General features: G+C 39.0%; 2 protein-coding genes across 5 annotated transcripts in view; both read right to left on the reverse strand.

Moving 5' to 3' along the window:
* Positions 1-27,343, reverse strand: part of LOC122327734 (CUGBP Elav-like family member 5) — a 1,183,696-nt gene that overhangs the window by 157,970 nt on the left and 998,383 nt on the right. The gene's annotated exons all lie outside the window — the stretch shown is intronic.
* Positions 1,690-25,856, reverse strand: zgc:165603 (uncharacterized protein LOC571425 homolog). Of its 2 annotated transcripts, none has more exons than XM_043223338.1 (4): positions 25,377-25,853; positions 11,889-11,971; positions 2,872-2,923; positions 1,690-2,416 (listed from the first exon to the last, which is right to left on the reverse strand). In XM_043223338.1, exons 1-3 carry the CDS (start codon positions 25,732-25,734, stop codon positions 2,873-2,875), a joined length of 492 nt encoding a protein of 163 aa, XP_043079273.1. In that variant the 5' UTR covers positions 25,735-25,853; the 3' UTR covers positions 1,690-2,416; position 2,872. The 2 variants fall into 2 exon arrangements, with proteins under 2 accessions (XP_043079273.1, XP_043079272.1); XM_043223337.1 differs by lacking the exon at positions 2,872-2,923 and having other exon boundaries at positions 1,696-2,267; positions 2,369-2,416; positions 25,377-25,856.

Below are 27,343 nucleotides of genomic sequence, written 5' to 3' on the forward strand. Positions count from 1 at the left end.
CTTACCGCATGAGTGGCGCTAAAACACAGATTTAATATGTGAACCCTAGCACGTTTTTATTACGTTGAAATAGTTACAAACCGAACAAACCTACCGTCTATGAAAACCCAAAGCTACGAAGCTGGATGTTGCTGTTAACATTCAAAAGCATCAGTTGTCAAATATCCCAGCATATTAATATTGTTTTGATTGTTTGTTAGTGATTGTGCGAAAATTACGCTTTATTAATCGAACGTTTGTTAACTCTCATGGAAACTGCAGTGATATGTTCTAATCGGTACGTATTTCGCTAAAAAGTAGCATATTTCATGGTTTGATAAACGATGTTGCGACATTTCTGGCCAAAAAAAAAAAGGGCATCGAATGTAGAACTTAAACGACAACAAAAAGCATTTCGGTTCGTCGCATTCATGTTCCTTCGAATGCGAACGACCTCTAGCACCTGCGTCCGCCCCACGTTCGGGGTCACGGCCTCACAAGCACCACGCGTCGAGTGTCGAATCTAGCCTCCGGAGAGGACGGTCCCTCGTCACGACTCCTGTCAGTCAAACAGAATGACACAACCCACAGCGAATGGGACGGGGGCCTCGTATCCTCGGACAAACGCGTTGCCCTACCTTCTGTGTTCAGGGCAGATCTGCCTTTTAAATGAGGGATGGAGAGAGATAGAGATATAACGAGAGAGAGGAGGGTTTTAACGTGAACTTCTGCTCTCGCGCCCCGCTGAAAGTATGGCTTCAAGCTGTCGGCATGACCCCGTGTCCTCGCCTCCTCCTGATTTCTCTCAGTCGTTCCCTCTAGCTAGCGCTAATCTCCCACCTCTTATTGCTCGATCTGTCTTCGCTGGATTCATTGCCTCAGAGACCCCGCTTCTTTTTGTTTTGTCATTCTTTATCTCTCTAATTCTAAACAATCTGTCCGGCTCCGCGGCGTTCGTTCCCTCTTCGTCGAGGTCGCGAGCAATTTGGACCTGAAAGATGTCCTTTAAAATGGGCTTTTCCCAAAGCAGAGGCGAGCGGGCACCTCTGATGTCTCGCGTCACATCGCGTGATTCTATATCAGAGAAACTTCTTTGAGATCATGGTCTGTATCACAGACAACTGTTTTTTTTAGTCGTATAACCATCAACCAACAATCTGCAAAATTCATCTTTCAAAACACTAATATATCAATATCTCTAAATATGCATTTCTTATACAGTACCTAAATTAACTTAAAATTACAGATTTGGGGGTTTTCAGTTTTAGAAACACCGTTATATGAATTTTTAGCAACTCTCAAAATAAATATCCATTTCAGTCCATACAGTCCATTGTAGTGTTAATATTTAATGTCCAAATTAACTGAAAATGACAGATTTTTATTTTTTTATTATTATAATTATTATTATTATTATTATATTTTTGCAAAATAGTAAACAAGTGTCTCATGTTTTTTTTTTTTTTTTATATATGTACCTAATCTAGCATATAAATGTAATCTAATTAAAAATATATATTACAGTTTTCAGTTCTTGTTTATTTATTATTTACACAAAGAAGTATAAAAATGTATAGTTAAACGTTCATTTTTCTATTTATTTAATTGTTTACCTTGCGTATAGACTTTTGTCTTTTTCAGCTCTTTGTGTTTATTTACACGATGTAGTATAAAAATGTAATTTGCATTTAAAAGTTTTAATAATACTACTAAATATTTCATTTCAATTATGCGTTATATGCGCAAATATATTTGCACACAAATGCAGTTAACATTAAAAAGTTAAAAATGAAATGAATTCAAATGAATAATTTAGTTTAACGTCATTTACAAAGTTAATGTATTCTGTTTTATTTTATTTCCTCATTAACGACTGATTGACCGTAATGTAATAATGTGCTAATAATCTGTGTATCGATCCCGTTAGGGATTTTATTGGCTAACAGAGAAATAGCTGAGCTAATATGTAAAATCATCCACAATCATTTCAACAGCCACACAGTAACTTCAAGCCTGAGCCTAACCCAAAAAATGACCCCGCTTCGCCGCGCCACTTCGTCTTTTCCGACGTCCCGTCTCCAGCCTCTAAAAACCTTCAGAAGAGACTGGCCACTATTTGTCTTTCCGGCATCCTCCCCTCCCTTTGTCTCTAGCTAAGAGCTCTCCGGGCCGCACCTGCACTCACACGGCAGCCGAGGGGACAGGAAGATAGATTGGCAGGCGGGAGATGTGGGTCTTCACCGGGGCCCTCGTTCAGCCCTCATTCCTCCTGTCCTGAAGCCAGACTCCTTCAGACAAGACCCAAGAGAGAGAGCGATGTGCCCAAAGTACAACCACTACAACTCACGCACACACTGGCTAACCCAGATCACATCGTCACATGACTCACGAATCCCACAGACGGCAGCTCCCCAGTCCGGCTACAACCTGAAATAGACTAAAAATGAAAAACAAACGCATTAATATTTTCTTTCTCTTATTTTTTAGCCAACAAAAAAAGCACTTGCGCCAGAAGAGCGCCTAACTGATAGCCAGGTTTGGAGGATTATTTTGTTTTCGAGGCATTTTTCCATTACCATGAGGGTCACATTTGTAATGGAAGACAAAAACTGGCAACACTCCCGGATATCTGGAGAACATTTACGGTTCGACGCGGGAAGTGGGACTCCTCTTTTGAAGGCCGAAGCGGAAACAGCGCACAGAAATGAAACTGAAGGTAAGGGCGAGGAATTTTGTGGGACAACGCGAAAAGTAGTGGGAATGGGACCGTTCTCGATTAAGAAAAGCCTCGTCGGCAGGGCAGATGAGGAAGCTATTAGCTTGTTTGTGTGCTTTTGTTGTTCTTTCTCTCAGGAACGTGCCAAAGTGCACCGCCAGCTTTTCGCTAAATACCTTAAAATAAGCGATGAGGGACCTCACGGGACGGGGAGGTTTGGTGAAACATCTGGCAAATTTAGTGAAGGGAGGAAGGGAAGAAAAGAAAAGAAAAGAAAAGAAGTATATAAAGGTTAAAATTGAGTTTGAGACAAAAACATCTAAATAATGACAGTGTTTGAATTATGAGGTAAAGAGCTGAAAATTACATTAAAACAATTATGAAAAAAAAACTATGAGATAAAAGTTTGAGCTTTTAAGAAAAACACTGACAAATGACAAAAATAAATAAATAAATTTTCACATAAAAAGCTGTAATTATTAAAAAAAGAGCTGGTGATGTGTGTCAAAATGAGTACAAATTGGACATTTCATAAAACATAATAATGATGAGGATTTTCAAAAATGGAATTGCGTTAAAATAAAATCGCATCGACTTTGAATTTGAGAAACCGACATTAAAACAATATCATATTTTATGAGATAAAATATGAGACAGTAATTATGAGGTACAAAGAAAACGATTAAAATTCTGATATAGATGGCCATACTTGATTATTAAGAGACAACATGATGAGCATTCATATTCATTTACTATAGAAAGAAAGAAAGACCGTGTTACTTCAGCTGTTCCTCTTGTTTCAGGATTGTGGGAAGTCGAATCCCTGAGGATCACTCTAGCGCAATGGCTTTTTACTATGTACATTACACCCCTGTGCCATTACACACACACACACACACACACACACACACACGTGTAACGCTGCAGTCATACGTCTGCATCTCTCCATTGTGGCAGAAGCCATAACAGGAGAAGCGGCGCTATAAAACTTCATGAAGTGAGAAGCAGAGTCTGGCGCTCCGCTCCGCTGTGATTTCTCATATGACGGCACTGGAGACTTTCTATTCATCACACACCGCCGGCCATGTAACTGCATTACCGCAAACCCCGGACGCAAATATCCACCCATCAGAGAGCGCTGCGATCCACCCCGCTCACTTCATTGTCAAGTCAATGAATCAGCGCGTTTCACAGGGAAACGGACAAATAGAGAGAGACGGGCAGGACAGCAGGAAGCCCGCTCGAATTTACACATTTTCCAAAATCCGAAGGCAAACAAACGCTGAGAATCATATTAGAGATTATCGGGGAGGCGGAGAATCGCTGTTTGCCTCGTGGATACGAATCGACGGCTGAACGATAAAGGCCATTTGCTCTCCTATTGTTTGTGCGTGCCACTTTAAAGCCGTTTTTTTGGTCTGGTTACATAATATATAATAAAAAGCGCTGGGTTTTCTGCTCACGTTGCTTGTGAGTTCGCGTTCGCTTTAAATCGGTTCGCTGCTGTATATTTATTTGACTTATAAAAATATTCAATTAAATAAATGTTATTGAAGTACAAAGTAATTAATAAATGAATGCTAACTTGCCGTACAAATACAATGGGGTCCAAATTTATTGCAACTTTGGCAAAAATATAATACGATTAGTAATTTATGATATTTATGATACGTAAACAAATACAAACACGTGCGTGTGTATTTTTAGACAAATGTGTTTATATATTAAATATATGTATATATAATATAATTTACATGAATATAAATGTTTAACAAATACTGTGTTTCTTTATAATAAATATACAGACTACACAGATATATTATATAAACAATTTTTGGATGCAATTAATCACTATTAATCATTTGACAGCACTAAATACAATACAATAAACAAACTTATTATTTTTATAATAATTAAATGCAATTTATGATAAGTATAATGCATAATTATGTAGTCAGTAGTATTGTACAGTTACAGCTACTGATCATGACATTTAAAAATACCTATATTAAATTAAACAATAAATATAGTGGTGAAAAAAAAAAAAAAATACAAACATAAAATGTAAAAGTAATTATAAATACATGCCTTTTTAACAAATTGAATTAAAATATATGTATTAATAATCTGGGGTGAAACGTTGTGAAATAATCTCGTTCTGCTTTAACGCACCGATTAGCGGCCTAGAAACGGCGCAGAAGATGAAATACTCGTTATTCATCTCGCGTAATAACTTTTCCTCGCCGCAAACCTCCTAAAACTTTGGGATTTAAATTAGATTTCAGGCCCCGCTGTATTTATAACAGTCATGCCAATCACGCTTCATTAATTTGATTTGATATGAGCGGCCGTCAGCATCCTATCATGCCGTTTATTCTGAGAAAAATATACACAGCTTTGTCAGCATGCCCAGCGTTCACACTCTGGGTAACACCTTACATATTTCATGTCCATCAAAAGCTAAAAATGGAGCCTCGTTAGTTTACAAGAGTTCGCAATCACATTATTTGCCGTTTTGTCATTATAACGAGACCTTGTCGGGGACACGCTTCCGAAAAAAACGCGGGTTACTTTTCAGTAATGAGTTCTTAAAGGAATAGTTCACCCACAAATCAAAGAACCCTGCATCAGAAAAGATTGAGAAACTGAACGTTATCGATTGCTATACAGCGAATGGGTGCCGTCAGAACGAGAGTCCGAAGAGCTGACAAAAACCTCACTATAATACACAAATAATAATAAAAATGATTATAACAAGCAAACATTAAGGCATTATAGCTTAGTGTTTGTAATCCATAATAATGTTTCATTGAATTAAAAAGTCAGTTTTTACTGGCGCGATGGTTTGTAGTTAAAGAAAAATTGTACCAGTGGATTTATTTCTTACAAACACGTAGCTTTTCACTTCGCAAAACGTTTACCTGATGGCCTGGATTTGTGTGGATCTCTTGTGACGTTTTAATCAGCTGTTTATACTCTCATTCCGACGGCACCCATTCACTGCGTATTTCTCTCCCGATTCAGACGAGCTTACTTTTGAACCGTAAGAAATGGTTCGAAGTTAAATAAAAACATGCAGCTTTTTACTTCACAAGACGTTAACAAACTGGATTTGTGAGGATTGCTGCGATGCCCTCGATGTTATGATTCTGACGGCACCCGTTCGCTGTCTATTTCTCTCCCGATCCTCCTGTAGGAAATGGTTTGAAGTTAAATACGGACGTACAGCTTTTCACTACGCAAGACATAAACTGATGAAATGGATTTGTGTGGATTATTGTGATGATTTTTCTCATCGTGACGATTCTGACGGCACCCATTCACTGCAGAGCACCCATTGGTGAGCAAGTGTGGTAATGCTAAATTTCTCCAAATCTGTTCCAATGAAGAAACAACCTCATCCACATCTCGGGATGGCCCGTGGGAGAGCTGCGCTTTTATTTTTGGGGTGAACTGTTTCTTTAAAATAACCACGCTGAACGAACATAAAAAAACAAAAAGCTCACAGCACCGTATTTTTTAGGAGAGCAGGAAAATCAAGTCTTCTGGGATGGGGACTGGTGTTTTTTTCTGGCAAAAAAAAAAAAGAAAATTGGCCAGTTCGCACGTCTTCCACAGACGGATGTGAGAACAAGCAACGGATCTGGGCGTAAAACACACACCTTAAATTACAGCAGATTTACAGCGGGGCAGAGCCGGCTCCGGAGGAGCGGGTGAATTTGCAATTCCAGCAGGGGTGTGGAGCCCCGCAGACAGCGTGAGCTCATCCACGCCGAAACGTGGCGAAAGCTGGCCTTCCTGTGCAGACACATCTGTGAGCGTGCCCGATTTCTCACTGATGCGGTTGAAAAAATACGCCTTTTATGTAGCTACGTACGTATGCCGTGCCAAACCAGAATTTAAAATGCACAGCGGGGTTGACGGAGGTGTTGTGTGCGTGTCAAAACAAACAGTTTTCTTTGTCTTCACGTTGTTTTGACTCAGTGTGATATTTCCTGTTCTAGTCTAGACAGATGTATACTGGCATATACTAATTAAATATATATATATATATATATATATATATATATATATATATAACCTCAAGCTTTTGCCAGCGTGCCATAAATATCTTCACGTATTTGTCTATGTAGATTTTTTTTGATACATTTCGAATCTTCACTGTAACCTTGTTTGCAACTTAAATCGGTGGATTAAAAGCAATTTAGATAGCTTTTAAAAACGGTTAGCTGCTGTAATGCAACAAATTCAATTTGCAGTTATGAATCATCTTTCTCACCAGCTGCTTGGAAACGGAGGAGCACGCTTTATATAAATAAACTTAAAATACTGCTGAGATAATTTTATGTCGCTGTTCCAGTGTTCTTGTTATCATTTTACAAAATCTCCTTTAAATTGATTTTTGGTTGGTGTTATGGTACATTTGGTTATGCATTCTTTAGTCAATAAGTTAAGTTAGTATATGTTTAATAATGTGCTTAAATATTATTATTATTATTATTATTATTATTATTATTATTATTATTATTATTATTATTATTATTAGTGGAGGTGGTAGAAGTGTTGTTGTTTATTTGAATAATAATAATATTATTATCAATAACAAATATTTGTATTCATCATCTTACATTTTATTATTGCTATTATTTTTATAAAATATTATTAAATAAAATCCAACAACTTTTATTATTGGTATTGTTGTTAAAAATATGTGTTATTCATATTACTAAAACATTTTTGTATGTATTAATCATTAACATTAGTATTAGTAGTATTATTCTTATTAAAATGGTTTTAATAATATTAAATATTATTAATTTGTTATTATTTATTATTTATTAAATAAACTTCCAATCACTTTTATAATATTTATTTTATTACACACTCATATTATTGTTATTATCGAATTATTAAAAGTTAACCAATAACAATCTTGTTCAATATAATTGTATTTTTTTCTAATAAATTATTTATTTACTCATTTTATTATTTAGCAAAAGCCCTTTCAGAAATACCATTCTTCACTAAAACTTTTTTAAGAGTTTTGTTTTTTATTTGCCGTGGTCACAGACAAAATGAACCAATAAAATGTGCACTAAATCAGTTAGCCGAAGGTTATATAACCTAACTAATATTCATGAAGATGAGGTTTATAATACGTCAGATCATTTCTGTGCCTGTTTTAAAAGGACGCTACTACAAAATGATACAAAATGGCCATCCGGACACCGACCACAAACACAAACAAAATTAACCCTCCATCCCGCTGCGCGCAAACACACGCACAGATCCTAGAAGATCCTGACAAGCTGCCATGTATACATAGTGATGTTATCACCGCATCTCGCACATCGCAGAGCTGATGTTCCTTAGAGGTCACTGATGGGGAAGCGCGCTATCGAGGCGGACAGCTGTCAGGACGCCTTCCTCGCCTTCACCCTACTTCCTCCTCCTGCTCCTCCTCCGCCTTAGGGTGTCCTCCGACTCCTATAATGGGGCTCATATGTGCCCCCCCTGTCATAGCGATTCTTAGCAGTACGTTGAACTTGAAGGCTCTGCGAAATCCCAGCTGGAATTAAACTGGGAGGATCTACTACGTGGTTTGATCGATCTTGGCAGTTGCTACATGCGAGATGCGCTCTGGGGATGCTCCATACAGAAAAAAAACATGGCCAGTTACTCGACCGTCTATTGTTTCTTATGCACAGCTTATAGCTGAGAGCAATGTAGCCGCCTCTGATCAGTTGTTTCGATATAATGCACGATATATCGTTATGATATCGGTTATCGGCCCGATATTTCACCCGATATTTAAAATTCTACAAAAACAGAATCTATTATTTGTCTCACAAAATGATCTATGAAAAATATATTTTTAAAAATATTTTTAAATATGTAAAAAAAAAATCAATTACCTATACGTGTGTTTACTGTGTATATTTATTATGAAGATATAAATACGCACACATCTACAGAATATATTTTGTATTTGCATTTTGTAAATATTTTGTGTACATTTATATTGATATAACTTATTAATTAACGTTTCATCGTGATTAATCGTTTGACTGTACTAAATAAAATTAAACATCGATAGGAATGTTTAAGAAATCAAAAAATATGTGACAAAATATACATAAAATTGTTAAATAAAATAATTTAATAGGATATTAATAGAATTGTGTTATATTTTTTAAATAACACTGGAGAAAGAGTCTAACTGATCGTCTCCTGTTAAGGTTTTTGCTAAAAGGGACGGTCAGTCAAGAGTTAAGAACAAAACACAAGCATAAATAACTTATAGGTCCTCTCCGAGAGAACCCTAGTTTACATGAATTACTCTGTAGCCTCTGGCAATCTGCATATCAAGCAGGATTTAGCAAACAAACAACTGGCATATCTGCTTACCATCAACGTATTGAGGCGGGGGTTGTTGAGGAAAGATTTAGGGATAGGCTGTTTGTCCAGCACTCACTGCAGGCCACTTTGGCATATATACATGCAAGAAGGAGCATACTTGCAAACCACTTTTTTTTTTTTTAAACTAGTCATGGGTTAACGGTGAGTAAATAAGACAGCTCACCCAAAATGAAAAATCTATCACGATTTACTCCTGTGGAACATAAATGAAAATAAAAATTGTCGGTAATTGCTGGTTCACATTGACTTCCATCGTGTGGACTGGGAACACGGTGGAAGTCAATGGGAACCAAAACTGTTTGGTTGCCAGATTTCTCTACAACATCTGCTTTTATTTTTTTCAAAAAGATACGCATTAAAACCGCCTGGTTGCCAGATTGCTGGCATATGCTGTTATGTTTTTCAAAAACATATGCACTAAAACTCTTGCCAGATTTCTTTAAATCATCTTATTTTTATGTTTCGCAAAAATAAATGCATTAAGAATGGCATTAGGGTGAGAAAATTCTGACCCAAAAATAAAAACGTTGTCATTATATATTCACCCTTATGTCAAAAAACCACTTAAATAACAATACAAGTTTAGAATGGCATGTGGGCGAGAAAACAATAGCGTTTTAATTTTTGGGGGGGGACTTTCCCTTTAAGAAAAAGCCCTGAATAATTAGACCGGTTTCAGGTTCACCTGACCCAGATTGGACACATTTCTTTGGGGGTATTTAAGACATGTTCTTGTGTTCCAAAATATCTAGAGCGCGACCGAATGAAGGATTTTTGTGGCGCTTCTTTGAAAATGTGACACTCTGATTTAAAAACGCATGTTGTGGCGCCCCCCCAATAAACACAATAAACACAAAAAACAGCACGAGACGTGACGCAACAGCCAAAGTGTCTGTTTAAATGCGCATAGGTTCAGACGGAGTGTTTTGAAGGTGTTAAATTTAGAAATTTCCTGAGAGGATTTTACAGTGCGAACTGTAAAAGCTAACACTGCCAGCATGCTAATTAGAGCACCGCCACTGAAATATTAAAACTAGAATATACACGCACCAAAAAATCGAGAGGGACTAGTCAACCAGCGTGTCCTATTCCTAGCAGGCAAACACATGCACATAAAAAACACGTCTCTAGTTCTTAGACTCTTCAACAAACACCTACTACCTTATTCGCAGTTGTCTCAGGGGATGACAACACGGGTAAGTGAAGCTGATGCAATGATGTCACACATGCAGCAAGTCTGTGTACATGTGCCTGCGTGTTTCTCTCACCCCACGGTACGATGGGGAAAGTTGTGATATATTCTCAACAGGCCTGGATGACATGTGTCACATTCTGATCGCCCTCTCCTTCATCTTTTTTTTTTCTTTTCTTTCTCCGTTCAGGCTCAAATGTTCTCTTGGGGGTGAAAGCGCGTGTGGGTTTGACATAGTGGCACTAAATCGAATGCTGAATACCACTTGTCATTGGCCTTCTTCTTTAAAACTTTTCATTTTGAGGCTTCTTACATCAAGGTTTCAACGGTCGGCAAGCTTAGTCAGCGCCGAATGTGTATATTTCTTTGCCTACTTCTAGAACCTCTGTAATAATCAATGTGAAGGAACACCATGCCAACCTGAACAAATAGGAAACAGAAATTGCAAAGAATTTAGAAATTCTGAGAATTCTATTTTTTTTTTAATTGTTTGACTTACATGCTAGGTTATATAATTTCTAATAAAAAAACGGAAAGGAATAAAGAAGCAACTTGGGATTATGTTAAAATAAAATGTTGAACAAACAGTTAAAGAAGAATATAAAGTAAAACAAATAATAATAATAATAATAATAATAATAATAATAATAATAATAATAAGGAAATTTCTACATTTAAAAAAATATATTTTTTTATTATGTATAAATTGTTAATGATGCAAAAGTAAAAAAAAACAGAAATTAAGCTGTATATATGCATCTGTGATGTCAAATTATGGTGAAAAAAAATGTGAAAAAAATCTATGACACCAATTTGACAAACAATTAAATAAAAATTATTTCAATAAAAAAATTAATTAAAGCAACCAACAACAAAAATGTAAGTCGAGCAAAAAGGAAAAAAAATACAAATAAAAAAGAGAGCAATAATAAAATGCGCTATCGACAAATAATGCTATAAACATATAGCATTATTATTCAGAGACCCAAATAAAGGCACATGCATCTACATTGCTCTCAGTGCATCCGAGTTTCCTGCAGGCTACTTTAGGAGATGTCTATCTGGCAGCAGAGCAACAATATGTCATTGTTATACCATTCGCCACGGCTGTGTACAGCCGGAAAGACTACCGCTGGACCTCCTTGTGTATTTTGTGCTTTGAATGTAGTCGCAATTGCCAGCCATCCTCAGGAGCACACAAACCCTCAATGGAAGCACTCTCGCTGCACCCCGCTATGTTTATTTTTGTACGTCTGGAATACTTTTGTGCAACTGGGCAACAATGACTCACTGGCTTTTTGCGTAAATGGAGCAGTTTGGAAAAATTGAGAGAACAAATGAATTGACATTTGCTATCACTGCATCCCCAAGCCCTGCGCTGAAAGCATCGGATCAATGCTTGCAAATGTCCCCGGGGAGAGGTACCATGAAACGGCTCAAAGCCTGATCTTAAAAGGCTGGGTTATCGACTGATTTCTGCTCCAAAGGCTTTGGCTCTCTGTCTAAAACATGCGGCTTTAGCTTTGACTGGCATGGTGGCCCTCTTAAAGAGGTGAGGCGAAAGGCTGGCAGCGGACTTACCCCCGGCAGTGTCTTCTGTTCGTGGAGGGCGTTCTGGGCTTTGATGGCCGACTCGCGGGCGCAGTAGGTGAGGAACGCGCAGCCTGTGTGACAAAAAAGAAAGGAGACTTTCAATGACTTGGATAGACAGTGGTCTTGAACTCAATACTGCCTGATATCGACGGGTGGCCAAAGTCATTTAAAGTAACCAAACAGCTTCCTGCAGCAACTAACAGCGGCCAGACAATCAAGACAAAAGCATTTACATTTATTCCTTCAGAGCAGACACTTTCATGCAAAGTGACTTTCAAATGAGTACTATAAGGGTAATGAGGAGAAACACAATACAGCCAGAGCTGCTTTTGCTTAAAAACCTGCTTAGTCCAGCTTAAACCGGTTTTGACTGGTTTATTTAAATGCAGTGTGGGGACTTTTTACACCGATCTCACCGCAATTCGTAGATATCTCGTAGATAATTCGTACGAAAAACCACACCTAAAGCCACCCCTTACAGAAATAGTGCAAAGAAACGGCAAATTTTTCATTAGGGCACAATTGTAAAATCGTATAAAACGTTTGCAAATTAAACACCGTTTACGTCCAACAAGTCAAAGAGAACAATATCGTCGCTCCCTAATGATGGAAAAATAGCTATTAAGTACTGAAATCTACGCTACTTCTTTGCTTTAGTTACTCAATTGCTTCTCGAAGTGGTGTACATCTTCGGTTTTCAGAAGACCGTGATGGTTTCTGCTATTTGGAAGAAGGCTGGTCAGTTCCACCATTGACGAACAGTAAAAGTGAAGGTCTCATTAAGCTACCTTGATTAATTCCCTTACCACATAGCGAAAAAAGAATCCGGAGTCCCAAGAAGGTCCTGTATGCAAGCATTTGAATCAGACAACAAAGGGAAGACCAGATGCTCTTCACTTCATTTAATTCGAGATTCAAGTCCACCCACAACATTGTGTTTCTATCGAGTACCGCCGCTCGCCAGCACTGAAAAAAACGAGCCAGCACAAAGCCTCCGCGTCCCTTACAATGACAGGGCCAGAGGTGCCGTGAGGAGTCCCTGCAGACAAGCTAAATACAGACAGTCTATTTTCTAACATGGGGGAGCCTGTCCAGTCCGCTTTACACTAGATGTGCCCGTGTGTGTTTCTGCGTACGTGTGCTTGTGTGTGTGTGTGTGTTTGAGCAAGTCCATAGATCAGCCAGCCGTCCCTGTCCGAGGCTCTCGGCCTGCTGGAATAAGCCCTGACTACCCTTGACACCCTGACAGAGAGAAGAACAGTGGCGGAGAACTGGGAAGAGAAACTTTGAGCCTCTTGGGTCCCCAGACAGAAATGCGAATTCATAAAAACATGCACATAAACACACCCGATTATATAACCCTTCCGCCACGAAGCAGGAGATTTTGCAAGAAGATCCCTGAGCCCATTAGTTTTTTTTTTGTGACATTAACAGTGCAAACTGGTAGATGTATTTACAGTGAAGTAAGTCTCCGATTTGCCCGATGTAACAGACTCGCTGGCAACAATCAAACTGCAATGTGAGGATCACAGTTTTGTAGATGTGAAAGTAACTACAAAGCAGTCAGTCGTCTCGCTTTCTCCGTCTTGTCACCTTCTCTTTCTTCACCCATGTTCATTGCACCGGAACAAACACTGTGTTTACTTTATAAAGACAAAGTATATCTTTAAATGATGCCATCTGAGAAATTCGCCAAAATTGATTGTTTCTAACAAATTCCCACATGCCGGGGTTGTGCAATATTGACAAAATCATAATTTAAGATATTTTGGATATCAATTTAAAACGCAAAGATAGGAGAATACATTAAACTAAACAAAAAAAAAAATGTTGACAACAAGTAAAGCCTAAATTTGTTGTTTAACGAGTCATTCATTGAATGCTTTATTCAAATGATTCATTCAAAACAAGTAATTCATTAAAAAAAGAGGTCTTTATGAATGGAATTGCTGAATCATTGGCTCAAATGATTCTTTCAAATGAAAAGAAACACCACAGTGTTGCTCAGAGATGTACAAATAACCTGCTCTAGCTTTGTTTAGAATTATTTTCATTTCCAAAACAGAAAAAATAACAATAGTGTTTAAAATGTAGCTCACTTAATATGAATGTCTTGTGTGTCAAACTATTTTATGACAAAAAAAACAACACTCTTAAATTATGTCTGGTCTAATTATTAATATAAAAACACATAAAAAAACCAAGAATAAACATAGATGAGTATTATTTGATTGCATTATTTGAATTATAGGGGCGTTATATAACATTATAGTTATATAACTATAGTCTAATAGGTTTTATCAGGCTATCAATCCTTTTGGGCTCCCGAGACATTACTCATACATACTCTCATTGTTAAAACAATTATGATATCATCACAGACAATAAATATCGCACCCCTACTCCATTTATCTGCTATCATTTAAAGAAACAGTCCCATTCAAACTCACACCACTGGTTGAGCTAAAAAAAAAAGTTTTATAGTAGATTATAACTCAATGAACTTTTGTTAAGTGACTACAGATTTACGTCAGACTAACTTGTTGCAAACATAAATAACATAAATGGTGGTGGAGAACGCGGGCAGTTCAATATGTCATACTTTCTTGGTAGGTTACAGATATACTTCATAAACCATGTTTTCCAGAGGTTTTTTTTCAGTGTTTTGTCAGCTGTTAAATTAGCAACCAGGAACACAACAACACAGACTTGAAGCTCAGTCCCTCGCAGCCTTGCTTTCATTTATTCTGGCTATTATTAATGGCTAAACACTAATGACTTAATAAAAACCCACTATATGAGAACTCTCTGAAAGTGACGTGGGGTCATGAACAGTTAATGCCCAAGTGAGACTTGGCCAAAACACTGTCCTTTTCAAAATGACTTGCTGGGACAAACAAACAAGCAAGCCTCTTGTGTTCTTTCATATTTATTATTGTATCAGTCCCACTAACCCCGCAGTGCTTTCAAATGCATCAAAGCTTTGTTATGTCTCAAATCCTAGAGCCAAGACGGGCTCTTTTCAATCTGTGCCGAACATCTGATCTTGCAATTTCACATGAACCAAATTGGATACATTCGCGACGCATTCACAAAGAATATCCAGAGCAAATTAGCTGCCCCACTAATATTAGCCAAAGAACAGAGCGAGAGAGAGAAAAAGTGACAATAAAACAGATAGCGGGAGAAACATTTTAATTCTAAACCTCTCACTTTAATGCATAGTGCGATTGCAGCCCATAGGCACCAACAAATTCATAATTGGAATCCAAACACGTACAAATTACTGCCCTGCTGTTGCATACCAGGCGCGCAATTTTGGGCTGCATGATGAAATTATTTGAAACTCGACATAAAAAGATCACGCATGGAAAAGGCTGACGCAGCACCCTAAGGACAGAGTGTGGAAATGATCTACCGCATTGTTTGATAACGATCTCTATTGTTTGATCAAATGTGATTTAAAAATTAACAAAGGAAACTGCACAGTTAGTGGGGAATGGATTTTACTTCAAAACTATAGCTAATATAATCCTTTTTCTATAAGTAGGTGAATAGTTTCTGATGAAACGGGAATATAAATAGAGTGCAAGAAGTGAAAATTTAAAACAAAAAAAAGAATTCACAAGTAAGCCTTGAAAAGATACAATGTTTTATATTTTGGACATAAAAACTGATTAAAAGGAATTAATCAACAGTTTTTATTTAAATCTCAATGTGTTTTGCTATATCTAAAAACGTATCTATAACTTAAATTAATTTATCTAAAATATTATAATTATTTTGAAATAAAAATTATGAATTTATTTAATTATTAAGAAAATTATTATTATTATAATTACAAATATTTAATAATAAAGTAGTATTTTGACAAGTAATTTCTTCTCTCACACACACACACACACAAAAAATAACCTGACGATTTAATCTTGGAAAAACAAGACATTAAGTTAAATTGACATTTTTAATAATACAAACATTTTCGCTAGTGGCCTTACACTTTCAGATGTCTCGGGGAAAGGAGACTTCTCCTGAATCACAAAAGTCAAATGTAGCTACTGCAGGCGAAAAAAAAAAAAAAAACACACACACAAAAAAAAAAAAACATGCCTCTCTCTTCCAGGACAGAAATGACATCTAACCCCCGTGCTAATAAGCAATCACACAGACAGAGGCCCATGAGGCCTGCGGGTCTGAGGAATGGCGTAGAGCTTCATGGGGAGGTAGAGAGGCATAGCAGTAATTAAGCAAGCTGAATTGAAGGTGCAGCTCCCTCCCTCCGCTCCCGACAGCCCCCATTTGCTGTTTTTTTTTTAAATAGTGAAAGCCGAGTCGCACCACTGTTCCTGCTCCCCTTTATAATTGTGTGCAAGCTCTGAACTGTGAGGTGCCTGTTAAGTGCGAAGGTCTTGGCGCTAAATCTGCTTCCGTGCCCCCATTCTCCACGTTCTTGCCTGAGCACTTTGCAACTTCACGAGCGGTCCCGTCATTCACACCTCCCACTCTTCACACGTTCAAGTTTAGCTCCGAGAACAAAGGACTTCGCTTAAAACTGTTGTGCAGTGACTCGGAAAAAATAATAAAATAAGGTTGCGCCGATCCGATCGTGTTTAAGCACACTGTGCATTTTCTCGATTATTGTTATTATATTTTTGCGTGCATTTTTGTATTCATTTCATATCTGAGTCACCACTGAAGAAACAGGTCCTCTAAACGAGCACAATGGGACAGATTCACACAGATTCACTTTCAAGTTTCGATTATAATATTGCATAAGTGGCCTTATCAGTTTTGGTTTTCTGTAATAATTACACAATTTTGCCTTCACTTCTTTTCGTCTTTGTCTTGTGCTTACCAAAATCCATTTGTATGTCTTTACGCGATGTTCTATTGCACTTGAAACTGAATCAAACCAGAAAATTAGGATGTTTCGGAGATCGTGCGATTAAATAGTTAATGGCTGTTTGGCGAGTTTAAATGTCAAGAAAATGCTCAACAGAAAACAAAACGATAACGCATGGCCTCATAAGGCTTACGTATTATTGTACAAAGCGTATCGTTTTGATTATTGCGACTGCGGTATCTAATATGTTCAAGTAACTATATAACACACGCTTATACTAAGCTGTGCAAAGTGTCGTCCTTTCTGTTGTACCTAAGAGAAGCTATTAAAAACGGATAAATGTATGTAAATATGTGCAGCTAGCGTTCATGCATGACAACAAGTGAATGTTTCTGGTGAACGAGCTCAGCAATCGATGCCGCTTTCGGCGTCACTCACAGTTACCGTTATCATGTAAAACGCTCTTAATGCGTTGACCTCCTTCCATGAAAAAAAAACAAAAACGCACGAGGGCTCGATTTCCTTCAAAACTCTCTCTCAGTCACTGTCCAGACAACAATATTGTCCCTGCCCTCACCTAATTACTTTGTAATGAGTCTTGTAATATAAGCGGTGCTCTAGCGTAACCTGTAAACGTTAATTAAGGCAGCCACCTTTAAATGTGCTCAACCTCGATGTACCAGAGCGAAACTATACGCGCATAAACTAACAGAGCTGGAGCGGCCAAAAAAATGATATTTTCGTAAATTTTACGTTCATATTATTCAGAACTAACGAATGATAGTCCAATTACACATTAAGCATCTATCACGGTTCTGCTTGATGCCGTATTAAAGAAAGGACACGCGCAAAATTCTGCACAAATAGGGCACAGTTTTGGACCACTGCAACTGTTACGATATGAAAAAGCGCCAATGCATACTGAAGAGTAGCTTCCTAATACATATGCAAGACTTGTTTGTCATGGCAAGACTCAAATAGGTCTAGATCAGCTATTGTGCTGTGAATTTGAAATACGGTGGGGTGACACCGTGTCTTGCGGCATGCTGGGAAGTCCTCAGCCAGAAACGCTCTGATGGTGCACCGAGTGCAAGAAGGGTGCGACGGAACAAAGACACTTCCTCAGTAGGCTACATCTGTTTCTCCTCCTCTCTCTCTCTCTCTCTCTCTCTCTCTCTTTCTGTCTTCAGAGGATGGCTGGCATGCGAGCAGTGATGCCAGCAGTGGCAGCTTAACCTATTTTCGGAAATACCACAGATTTCTATTAATAGCCCTGCTGAGCAGCAGGCCTCTCCGCGCATCCCCGACGGGTCCCACAAACTCACTGATAACAGCCTCTCCCAGATCACCTTTCAGCCATGCTCGTGTCGTAGCATCACTTTTCAATACTAAAATAAAAACAACAACCATATTCAATAACATTCTGGAGCGTAAAAGGAATACTGCCGTAAAGCACTCTGGGGATAGATTCTGGAGAAATTCTTCCACTTCCAAGTCCACGTGATTACCCCGGAACAAGATTAAGAAAAAGTTACTTTATTGACATCTTCGACGTCTTGATATAGTATATGGACACCGTAAAACTCGAACGCTTGAAAATCGGTTGTGCGTTTTTCAACCAGTGGGTTGCAAACTACCCTCATGATTGCGTACGGCTAACAAGAATTTTGCAAGCACAGAGAAAACTTGTTCGTTGATGGTAAAGCATTAAATAATTTAGGATACTTTTTGAAAAATAGCTGGGCACATGAGCAGGTTGTGCAAAACTCTAGAAAAAAAATACAACCCAAATTGGTTAATTAGCAACTTTTGAAAGTGCATTTTCTATTCTTTATGGTATTCGGTAACTAATTATTCGCCATTGGTAAAAGCTAGCCAAACAATGGTCTGACTGCACAATTCTCTAGGAAAAAAAAACAACTTTTAAAAGGTGGTGCGAAAAAAATGTTGTCTTCTCCAATTTTTTTGTTGTTGCTGACGAAGCTTCAAATATTCTTGCTTTTGCAAAACTGTGCCTTTGGTGAAATCTAGTCAAGCTGACACTGGACGGCTTGTGCGACACCCGAGTAAAACGGGAATAAAATTATGCAAACTAAAAGAAAATACTGGACTCATTATCAATGTGTAAAAGTGTGGAGAAAAGGATTTCCATATTTATAGTTGACGACGTCAACAATGCATCCAATCAATCTCTATGGTATTCGTCAAAAAAAAAGAAAAAAAAAGATGATGTTTAAAAGTCAAAAAACCATTCAAATCCAATGAAGAAAGAATACTCAACAATCTAGAACTAAAAAGTCTGATTAATAATTGTGTTGGGGTTATTCATCGATATTAAAATGACTATTACGATAAACAATTGCGGTTCAACAAAATCAGTTCAGAACTTCCCTGAGCTAAAAATACTAATGCAAAGCCGATGTTTATGCACGGCCTTATCTTGTCATACTCTCAACGTCGTGACGGTGTCCCACGTCTGCCCCACACCTCCCCTTTCATATTAAATCCTTTTGTTTCCACCCTCTACTGTCTGCTGGGGTGGATCTGGCTCTCCCATCCTGTCAGAAGGACCCGTCACTCCGCCGGTGCCTCCGGATTAAAGGCACCATTTGTTTTCAGTGGTTCTGACAATCGCTCCATCTCTCTCAGTCTGTTCATCTATTGTGCTTAGCCTTATGCCTCACTGTCATTTTTCCCTGTCCACTCCAGCTCTCTGTGTCTGTGTGTGTGTGTGTGCGCATGGCATTTGTCACAGCTCTCTGACTGACATAATGGCCATGCCCTCCTTCCTGAGATCAAAGGAAGTGGAAAAAGGCTTTTCTGCTCAAATTCCAACAAGGCATTTACATATTTCCAAGCCGTTCTCATCAACGGCAGCAGAATCCTTCTATCGCCGTTCATTAGTCAACCGTGCTGAGTGTTGATTTATTTTCCTCTCGACAATAAATCTTTAGTTCGGGAAGCTCGAAAACCAGAACAACGGTTCGACTGCGGGAAATGTCGGAAAGAGCAGTCATGTCGGTGTATCATACATTTCATTCTCTGTCGTCATTCTGCCTTTGCCTCCATAAAAAAACAGCACCTCTGGAGTGACCTTGTAAAAGTTTACTGCGCAAAACAGTAAACAGGAAAGAGTGACTGATAAGCTTTAGCACTGAGAATTGACCTCCATTTTGAAATGATCCAAAATCTAGCAAAAGACGAAGCGAGTAATTTTTGCACCGATAGCATCACCAAAAAATAACTTGCTGAATAAAACATCTTAAACCAGCTGGTGCAGTCTGGTTTATCTGCATTGCCAATGTACAACTGTTTTTTCAGTCTGACCAGCTGAAAAAAATGTCAAAATCTGTCTAAAATTAGCATTGAGATGAGTCTAACTAGCAGACAGATCTCATTTCACATGATCTCAAATGTCATGGTCGTACTGAAATGACTTAGCAAATGCATTGAAAAATTATTATATTTAGTGGCTTCTCTTTATTTCTTTTTAAGATATTTAGCACCAGTTTATCAGGTAGTGATGATGTTGTTCTCTTTAACTAGTCGGATAGACTTTATTCGCAAAATGTTCAATGCGATTATTCCGAATTTTAGGCATAAGTTAAATTCGCGAGCTCAGATGGAAACAGAGCTTATGCCAGACTGGGGTCTGCTTCCCAAGAGCATTGTTGGTATGGTTGCACCTTCGGTCGTTGGCAATATTTCAGTTTAACGGTTGTTTCCTGAAGCCAACATTCACGAAACAATATCGCAAAACTGTGTGGCTAGAACTACAGCTCTTAACTGTGCTTTAAAGCATAGCATAGAGCAAAACACCAGAGAACGCAAATATCCGAGTCCTCGGATGCACTGTTCGTTATTTACGATAATCTGACCTCGTACCAAATGATTAGTTATTGCACGTGCATAATGCCGTTCATGACGAATCCATATTGTTGAAACAATGTGGTTCAAATGACGCAAAACATGTGGTTTTGAACAAATGGTTCAAAACATGTGACAAAGTTATTATGGTTTTGGGAAACTAGCTAGTTCATTTCTCCATCAATGCTTCAGATTACATATGTTAGTTAAGCATAAATTGCATCATTGTATGAAAAACACCCCTGTGTGAGTGTCACTAAATGTACATTCGAATGGTTTACTTGGATTATTTGGTTTACTCTGCATATTACGCTACATTTGATTACGAAACTCGAAAATCACGTAAATGAAATTTACGTAAGTGTAATATCACATTTACATTTTCAAAACCCAAAAAAATAGCATGTTTGATAAATTAATCAGATCCTGCAGCAGTGAGTAATGTTTTTGAATCACAGAGCAATCTGGTTAAGCAGCAAAAAGAATCGTGTGGACTTTTCTATTAGCAAACACAGCAGACATTATGACACGTCTGAAGACCAGCTTATCATCCTCCATAAAAATGGTCACAAGGGAGAGATTCGCAACGTCTTAGAATAGCGCATCAATAATTTCGCTTTGTGTTTTATGCTCGGCCCACAAAACGGACATGCTACAGAAGGTCACTGAACCTCTTTCCACAGAGGGTTGTCTAGAATACTCTACTGTAAGTGCCATCTCCTGATGAATGGTAATGGCCTTAAAAAAACACATTTTCCACCTAAAAAGAAAAATAACCTTCTCCGCATGGAGGAAAGTCCATCTAAAAGCAGGTAAAGGGGAGATAAGTGGCCAGTTCACATGAAAAGACAAGTAGCTCAAAGCATAGCTCGCTGATAGAGGAGGGAACATCTCATCCTGACATTCAGAGCTACGGTTCCTGCCAGGAGAGCTGCTGAAGCACTGCATTTTTTATGAATCGGCCTTGTTGAGTATTATAGTATTTACAGATGTTTGCTTCTTTGGACTGTCAAGACTTTTACAGGAGCTTTTTGACATTTCAGCCAAAAGCCTCCCCTAATTTAAAACCTATGAAAATCGCTCAGTTGCAGTGTTTTATTCATTGGTTGATGTTCCCTGTTTAAAAAAGTTGAAACGAAGCATTGCCATCAAAAGGGCTCACAGCTATTAGTTTACATCACAGGCGTGAACTATAAATGTACTACTTTGGACCATTTTGGAGAAAAAAAACCCCCAAGTCAAATGTATTTATATCATTTGAACACTTTTACAAAGTCTCAAAACTAATAGACATTCAGGCTACTGAAAAACAACACGCCAATGTAAAATAAAAAAAACTGTTAGGAGGTGTTTGTATATGGATTAATATAATGAACCCAACACTTGTTCCTGGTAAACCGTACACCATATACGTTTTATCTTTCTATTAATAAGAGTTTTGTAATGTAATTTTTCTCCATTGAAACAACTTCACTCCTAGCTTAGCTCTCGATAATACTGGTAATAGCATAAAACCCCTTTCAAATCACTGTCCAACAAGGTTAGCTTTACATTTGCAAGCGATGAACCTTTCTACAGCTCGGCTTTCAGCTTCTGCAAGGACCCCCGCAGTTAAATCCATTCGTACGGGAAGAGACAGAAATTAAAATTGTTTAAAGCGTCATAAGATTAGTTCTAAGATGTCTATCGTATTTCTCAATCCCTCATAAATGCATTAGCACAATAGGTCCCTTGAAAGCGGTTAAGGATTGACACTCTATAGTGGCAGAAGTGAATGGAGCCACATTAAGCGAAGACAATCGGGACGAGGTTTAGGTCTAAAAAGCCTTGTGCATGTTTGCGTACAGTGTTTGAAAGGTTCTTTTCGTATTGTAAGCCGGTGCACGCTTATCCTTGGACATCTTTACCTGCAGAGTAAAAAATGAGCATAAGAGGCTTTCGAAGCGAAGCAACAATCGCGTCTATTTATGCTAAACGCAGCAAGAGATCTATACACCACGCTCACGTGCGATTACAAATACAGCGTGGCAAGTGTCTCGAGCTTTGCACGCAAAAACCCATTTCCGACTCCATCCTAAATTAAAAGAAAAAAATGCCGAGCTCAACTGATCACAGGTGAAAAGCCTGAAGGGGAAAAGCTCACCTGTTAATACAAATCAAGAGACAGCATTTGTTAGGCCCGTTGAACAGACCTCGTAATAGCTGTTCATACTGAACACCGCAGGCGAAGATGACTACAGCTCGCTTTAATTGCAAAGAAGCAGCCACTGTAGAGGGACGAACCAAGTGATCCGAACGACCGCAACCTCAGACAATAACTACAGTTGCTAATCCTCCTCCGTCATTATGGTCATGGTTTATTACCGCGCTTAGCAAACTAATGCTGTGTTTTCCTGTGTGGATTAGCGAGCCGACTTAGCGCCGAAACACGTTCCCCACTCTGAAACCTACATACGATTCCCTTTAGTCCGGTGGACCCTTCAAAAACAGGACCCAAGACGCACGAAGATCTCATTTCGCACTTGGCTTGCATTGGCTTTTCCCAATGAGCGCTGGCCGATGCGCTCCTTTGTCACGTGTTGGATTAAAACAAAAAAATAATAATAATAAAAAACTGCATTAGCATCCCCGCCGACAGTTTTAGCCAAACATTTAAACAACCTCGGGGTCTGCATCACCGATGCGGTCCATATTGAGACTACTCGCAAGACTGCACCGTCTCTAACAGCTGACAAAAAGTGTATGTAAATATTTGCTGACTTGTTCTTATCTTCGCATCCCCCTCGTAGAATAATACATAAGATGAAAAGAAATTCCGTCCTGAAGAACCAATTCTCTGTGCCATCCTTTAGGACTCATATTCAGTTCCTGTCCCAGAGGCAGCTGCATCACAAGTATAATCAGTTAGTTTAGGACGAAAAAAAAAAAATCGGGTTTGTGATGTTGTAATCTGCCACCGACGGGACATTCGGCTATGTACGTGAAACATAATAAACACCAAAAAAAGTCTTTAGGAATAAAGTATAGGTGCTCGTTTTTTATTACCCAATTACGTTTTGACAAAAAAATTGCTTTTAAAAGCCGCATCTGAGTTACAACTGTGCATAACAAAATGTCTGAAGCGTTATTAACCACAGACCTGATTTTACTTATAAATGGAAAAATCGCGTTTTTAAAGCCCCGCTGGAAATTCCTAAGGGAACCCAATGGCTTGAAAATGCTAATTCTCCTCTGGGTTTAGCGCTACAAACTGAAAAGCTCCATATTTCAGACGTCTAATTGATGGGACTACTCAGCTCGCGGTAATGCGCTAGATAAGGTGCATCCACATAGGCTCGACATCCATCAATGCCCAGGAGGACCATCATTATTGAAGAACAGTCAACTCGGATTGGATCCTCCCTGGTGTTTCTGTCTTGTATTATTTGCCGCGCGAGTTAATACCTCGAATAACAGAACAACTTGCACGTCACCTCCGATGCCGTTTGATCAAAAGGAGGGGACAGGCGCGCGAGTGCCGTTTCTCGTCGGAATTGGCGCGCTTTCGTAACGGTCGACGCGTGGTGAGCAACTTTCTCGAGTTTCTCGCGTTTTGCCACGCGTATCGTCTCCGGAGCTTAACAGAAGCCCAAAGTTAACCCCTTTCCTCTAACCCGGTGTGGTTTGATTTAGCCAAATGACAACGCGCGACTCTCGCCCACGATATCGTCGCACGTATCCTCATTGCTCCGACGCGGTCAAAGCAAAGGCTTCTCGCGGGCTTAAATGTCGTGGATGAACGCTCGAGCAAATAGAGCCTTATTAGCATAATTATAAACACACCGCCGCTATGAAGCCTAATAGTAAGTGACACTAACGAAGACGAATGCGATATTTCCGACGCGTATCGCTCGAGGAGGATAAACGAAGAACGACACGATACCCAAATAGAGGTTTAATTTTAGTATCGTCTTCTTGTTTGAGAGGGATGACGTATTCAATGTCAACTGTCAAGAAGAACGTCACGTCACGATGTAGAACGCGACGTAGTTCTTTATGACGCACAACCGAACGCGTTTTAAGCGCAAACGCGTTCGGATGAGCGAAGCTGCGCGTTTTTCAACCGGAGGAGCTCCGTCTTCGTGAGACGTTGAACGACGTCGAACGTTTCTAGCGGCGGGTAGGTGCGCCTGCCCGCGTAGAACCCCGTTCAAAACGCCCGTTCGTTTGCGAGAACTGTCAGGTTGAACAAGGACGGCTCGGGGGGTTGAGGGACTACTTCCCCGTTGCAAAGCGGGGGGAAAGAAAGTCTGTCTAAATGCGAATTTTTCTTCTAAGCCTTTTTTTGTTGTTGTTGTTGCCCCGGTTCAAAGATTAAGCTGCCTTCAGAGAAAGGCGAGATTCCCAGCCACGAGATGAGAAGGAAACGCGCGACGTTCGCGCAGGCAACAATGCACAGGTCCAAACTAGGGAGACAAGTTCTCTCTAAAGGATTCAAGTGCAAAAATATTAGCTAAAAGGGGCCTGATATTGCAGTCTGTACGCAGCCTGTGTATTTAATGTTGGCATGACATAAATTACACGTATGGTTTGTAATAAATATTACAATAACGCATGCGTCACTAATGGGTGATGTGCATGAGACAAATATATATATATATATATATATATATATATATATATATATATATATATATATATATATATATATATATTTTTTTTTAACATTACTGTCTAGTGTTTACCACCGCAAAATCACACTCTTATTAAGGGAATCGCGCGTTTACCTTTGTGCATGCCGGTGTATCGGTCCTTTAATACTGTCAATTCGTGGATTTTCCCAAACTGTTCGAATAATGGTTTCAGGTCTTTTTCCTCGAGGTTCCGCGGTATTTGCCCGATAAAGAGTTTTATGGCATCTTGGTCTTTCATGGTGCCGTTCTCCGGATGAATGGAGATGGATTCTGACCCGTTCATGGGTTTAGGAAATGGGATCTGAGCGTACTGGTGCTGGTGCGGGATTAAGAGGAGTGGATGTTGGGTCGGTGCTGCCCCGGGTCCAGTGAAAAGCAGGCTGGAGTAAGCGGGATGGGGCGGCTGTGGGTGCTGCTCCCTTCTTGTCTCAGTCTGAGTGAATCTGGCCATTCTGAGCTGGGAGCAGACTGGATAATAATAATGACAACACACACACACACACACACATACGCACACACTGAGAGAGAGCGAGTAGTCAGCTGGAAACACAGACTTACTTTCTCGGCGCTACACACACACACGCGCGCGCGCACGCACACACGCGCGTTTGGAGGAGATGTTTAGGGGCGGGGGAGACGCCTCGCCATTTCTTGCTCCAGAGCGACACCCAGCGGCCAGAGCGGGCTGTCGGGCCTACAAGGCGGCTCGGGGTGCCCGAAACGCGTTCGTTTTCCTCCGAGCACGTTCGCGTCGAAATGGTTGGACGTTTGTGCGATTGTATCGCCAGTGGCGGGTGTAGTTTTAGCTTTTACGTTTAGAAATGTGTCGGTGTAACGTCTAAATGCGCGAGACCATAAATGCCGGCTAATTGATACAGGTACAGACGATAAATAATGCACAATTTTACATTAAGCACGCGCGTAGCTTTAAAGATAAAAACCAACATGGGTACTTATGATATGTGCCTCGAGTACGTCTTACTGGTGCTTCCTGTGTTTTCAGGGGCATTTTAACGTGCTTTTTAAAAGTAAAACGAATGCAATACAAATGATAATTCATACCATTTATTTATATCAAACAGAACATTTTACGGTTCAAAAAAATGTATGTATTAGCTGTAGACTATGTGTTTTCAGTTCATTAAAACCCCTACATTTAAAGTGTGCCCGCATGATACTGTTTGTAACTTTGAATATGTTAATATCATATTTTTCTTCCTTCCTTTTTTTTCCATAGGAAATGCATCTTTTAATCTCAGTATGATTAAATTTTCGTTGCAAGACTGGAATAGAAAACAGGAGGCAAAGAGTAACCAAAAAAAATAAAAATTAAAAACAGCCTATCGCAATATATCCCCATGTTATTATATATTTTTTATTATTATTATTATTATTTTGTCCTTATTTTTGCACTGCAGCAGGCCCTTGACTGTGTAACATCATTACATACATAGAGAAAAGAAGTACTACATAATTTTTGTAAGGGAGGCAATTAGAGAATTAATCTCATATGCAGACATTATCTGTTACTATGGTTACAGTGTTATTCAAGACCGTTCTGAGAATACATGCGGGATCTGACCTCAGCTACCTGTCCATGAAGACAGCTTTCGTCTGCAATTAGATATACAACACGATTTGAAAGACTAGTTAGTCATACAGCTGTCGGTCCCTAAAAACCGAATATTTCATAAACTCGTAACAATAAGAATTTGGATTCCACAGAAGACCGGCCTTCGATAAGGTTGCTTTCATCTCTCAGAACAGCAGCGTCTTTAAACGAATCCGCAGTTGGCCTAGAAGGCCTGCTCAGTTCTCATATCAGTGACAAAAAAACAACAAGAGCACCACTTACGATTTCCTTGCAGGACACACTAGGAATTTGTTTAGTTAGGCCTGAATAACTGCAAAATATGTATCCATTAGCATGCATAATTCATGCAACCGTTCATGCAAAGTGCCAAACAGTTGCTTAATTAACAGAAATTAGTAATTTTTTTTGGTACGCCGTTCTCTGAAACAGTCGTCACGTCGCCGCCCCGGGGGGGAAAGCTGAATTT

This window comes from Puntigrus tetrazona, chromosome 22, assembly GCF_018831695.1.
Source record: "Puntigrus tetrazona isolate hp1 chromosome 22, ASM1883169v1, whole genome shotgun sequence".
NCBI lineage: Eukaryota > Metazoa > Chordata > Actinopteri > Cypriniformes > Cyprinidae > Puntigrus > Puntigrus tetrazona.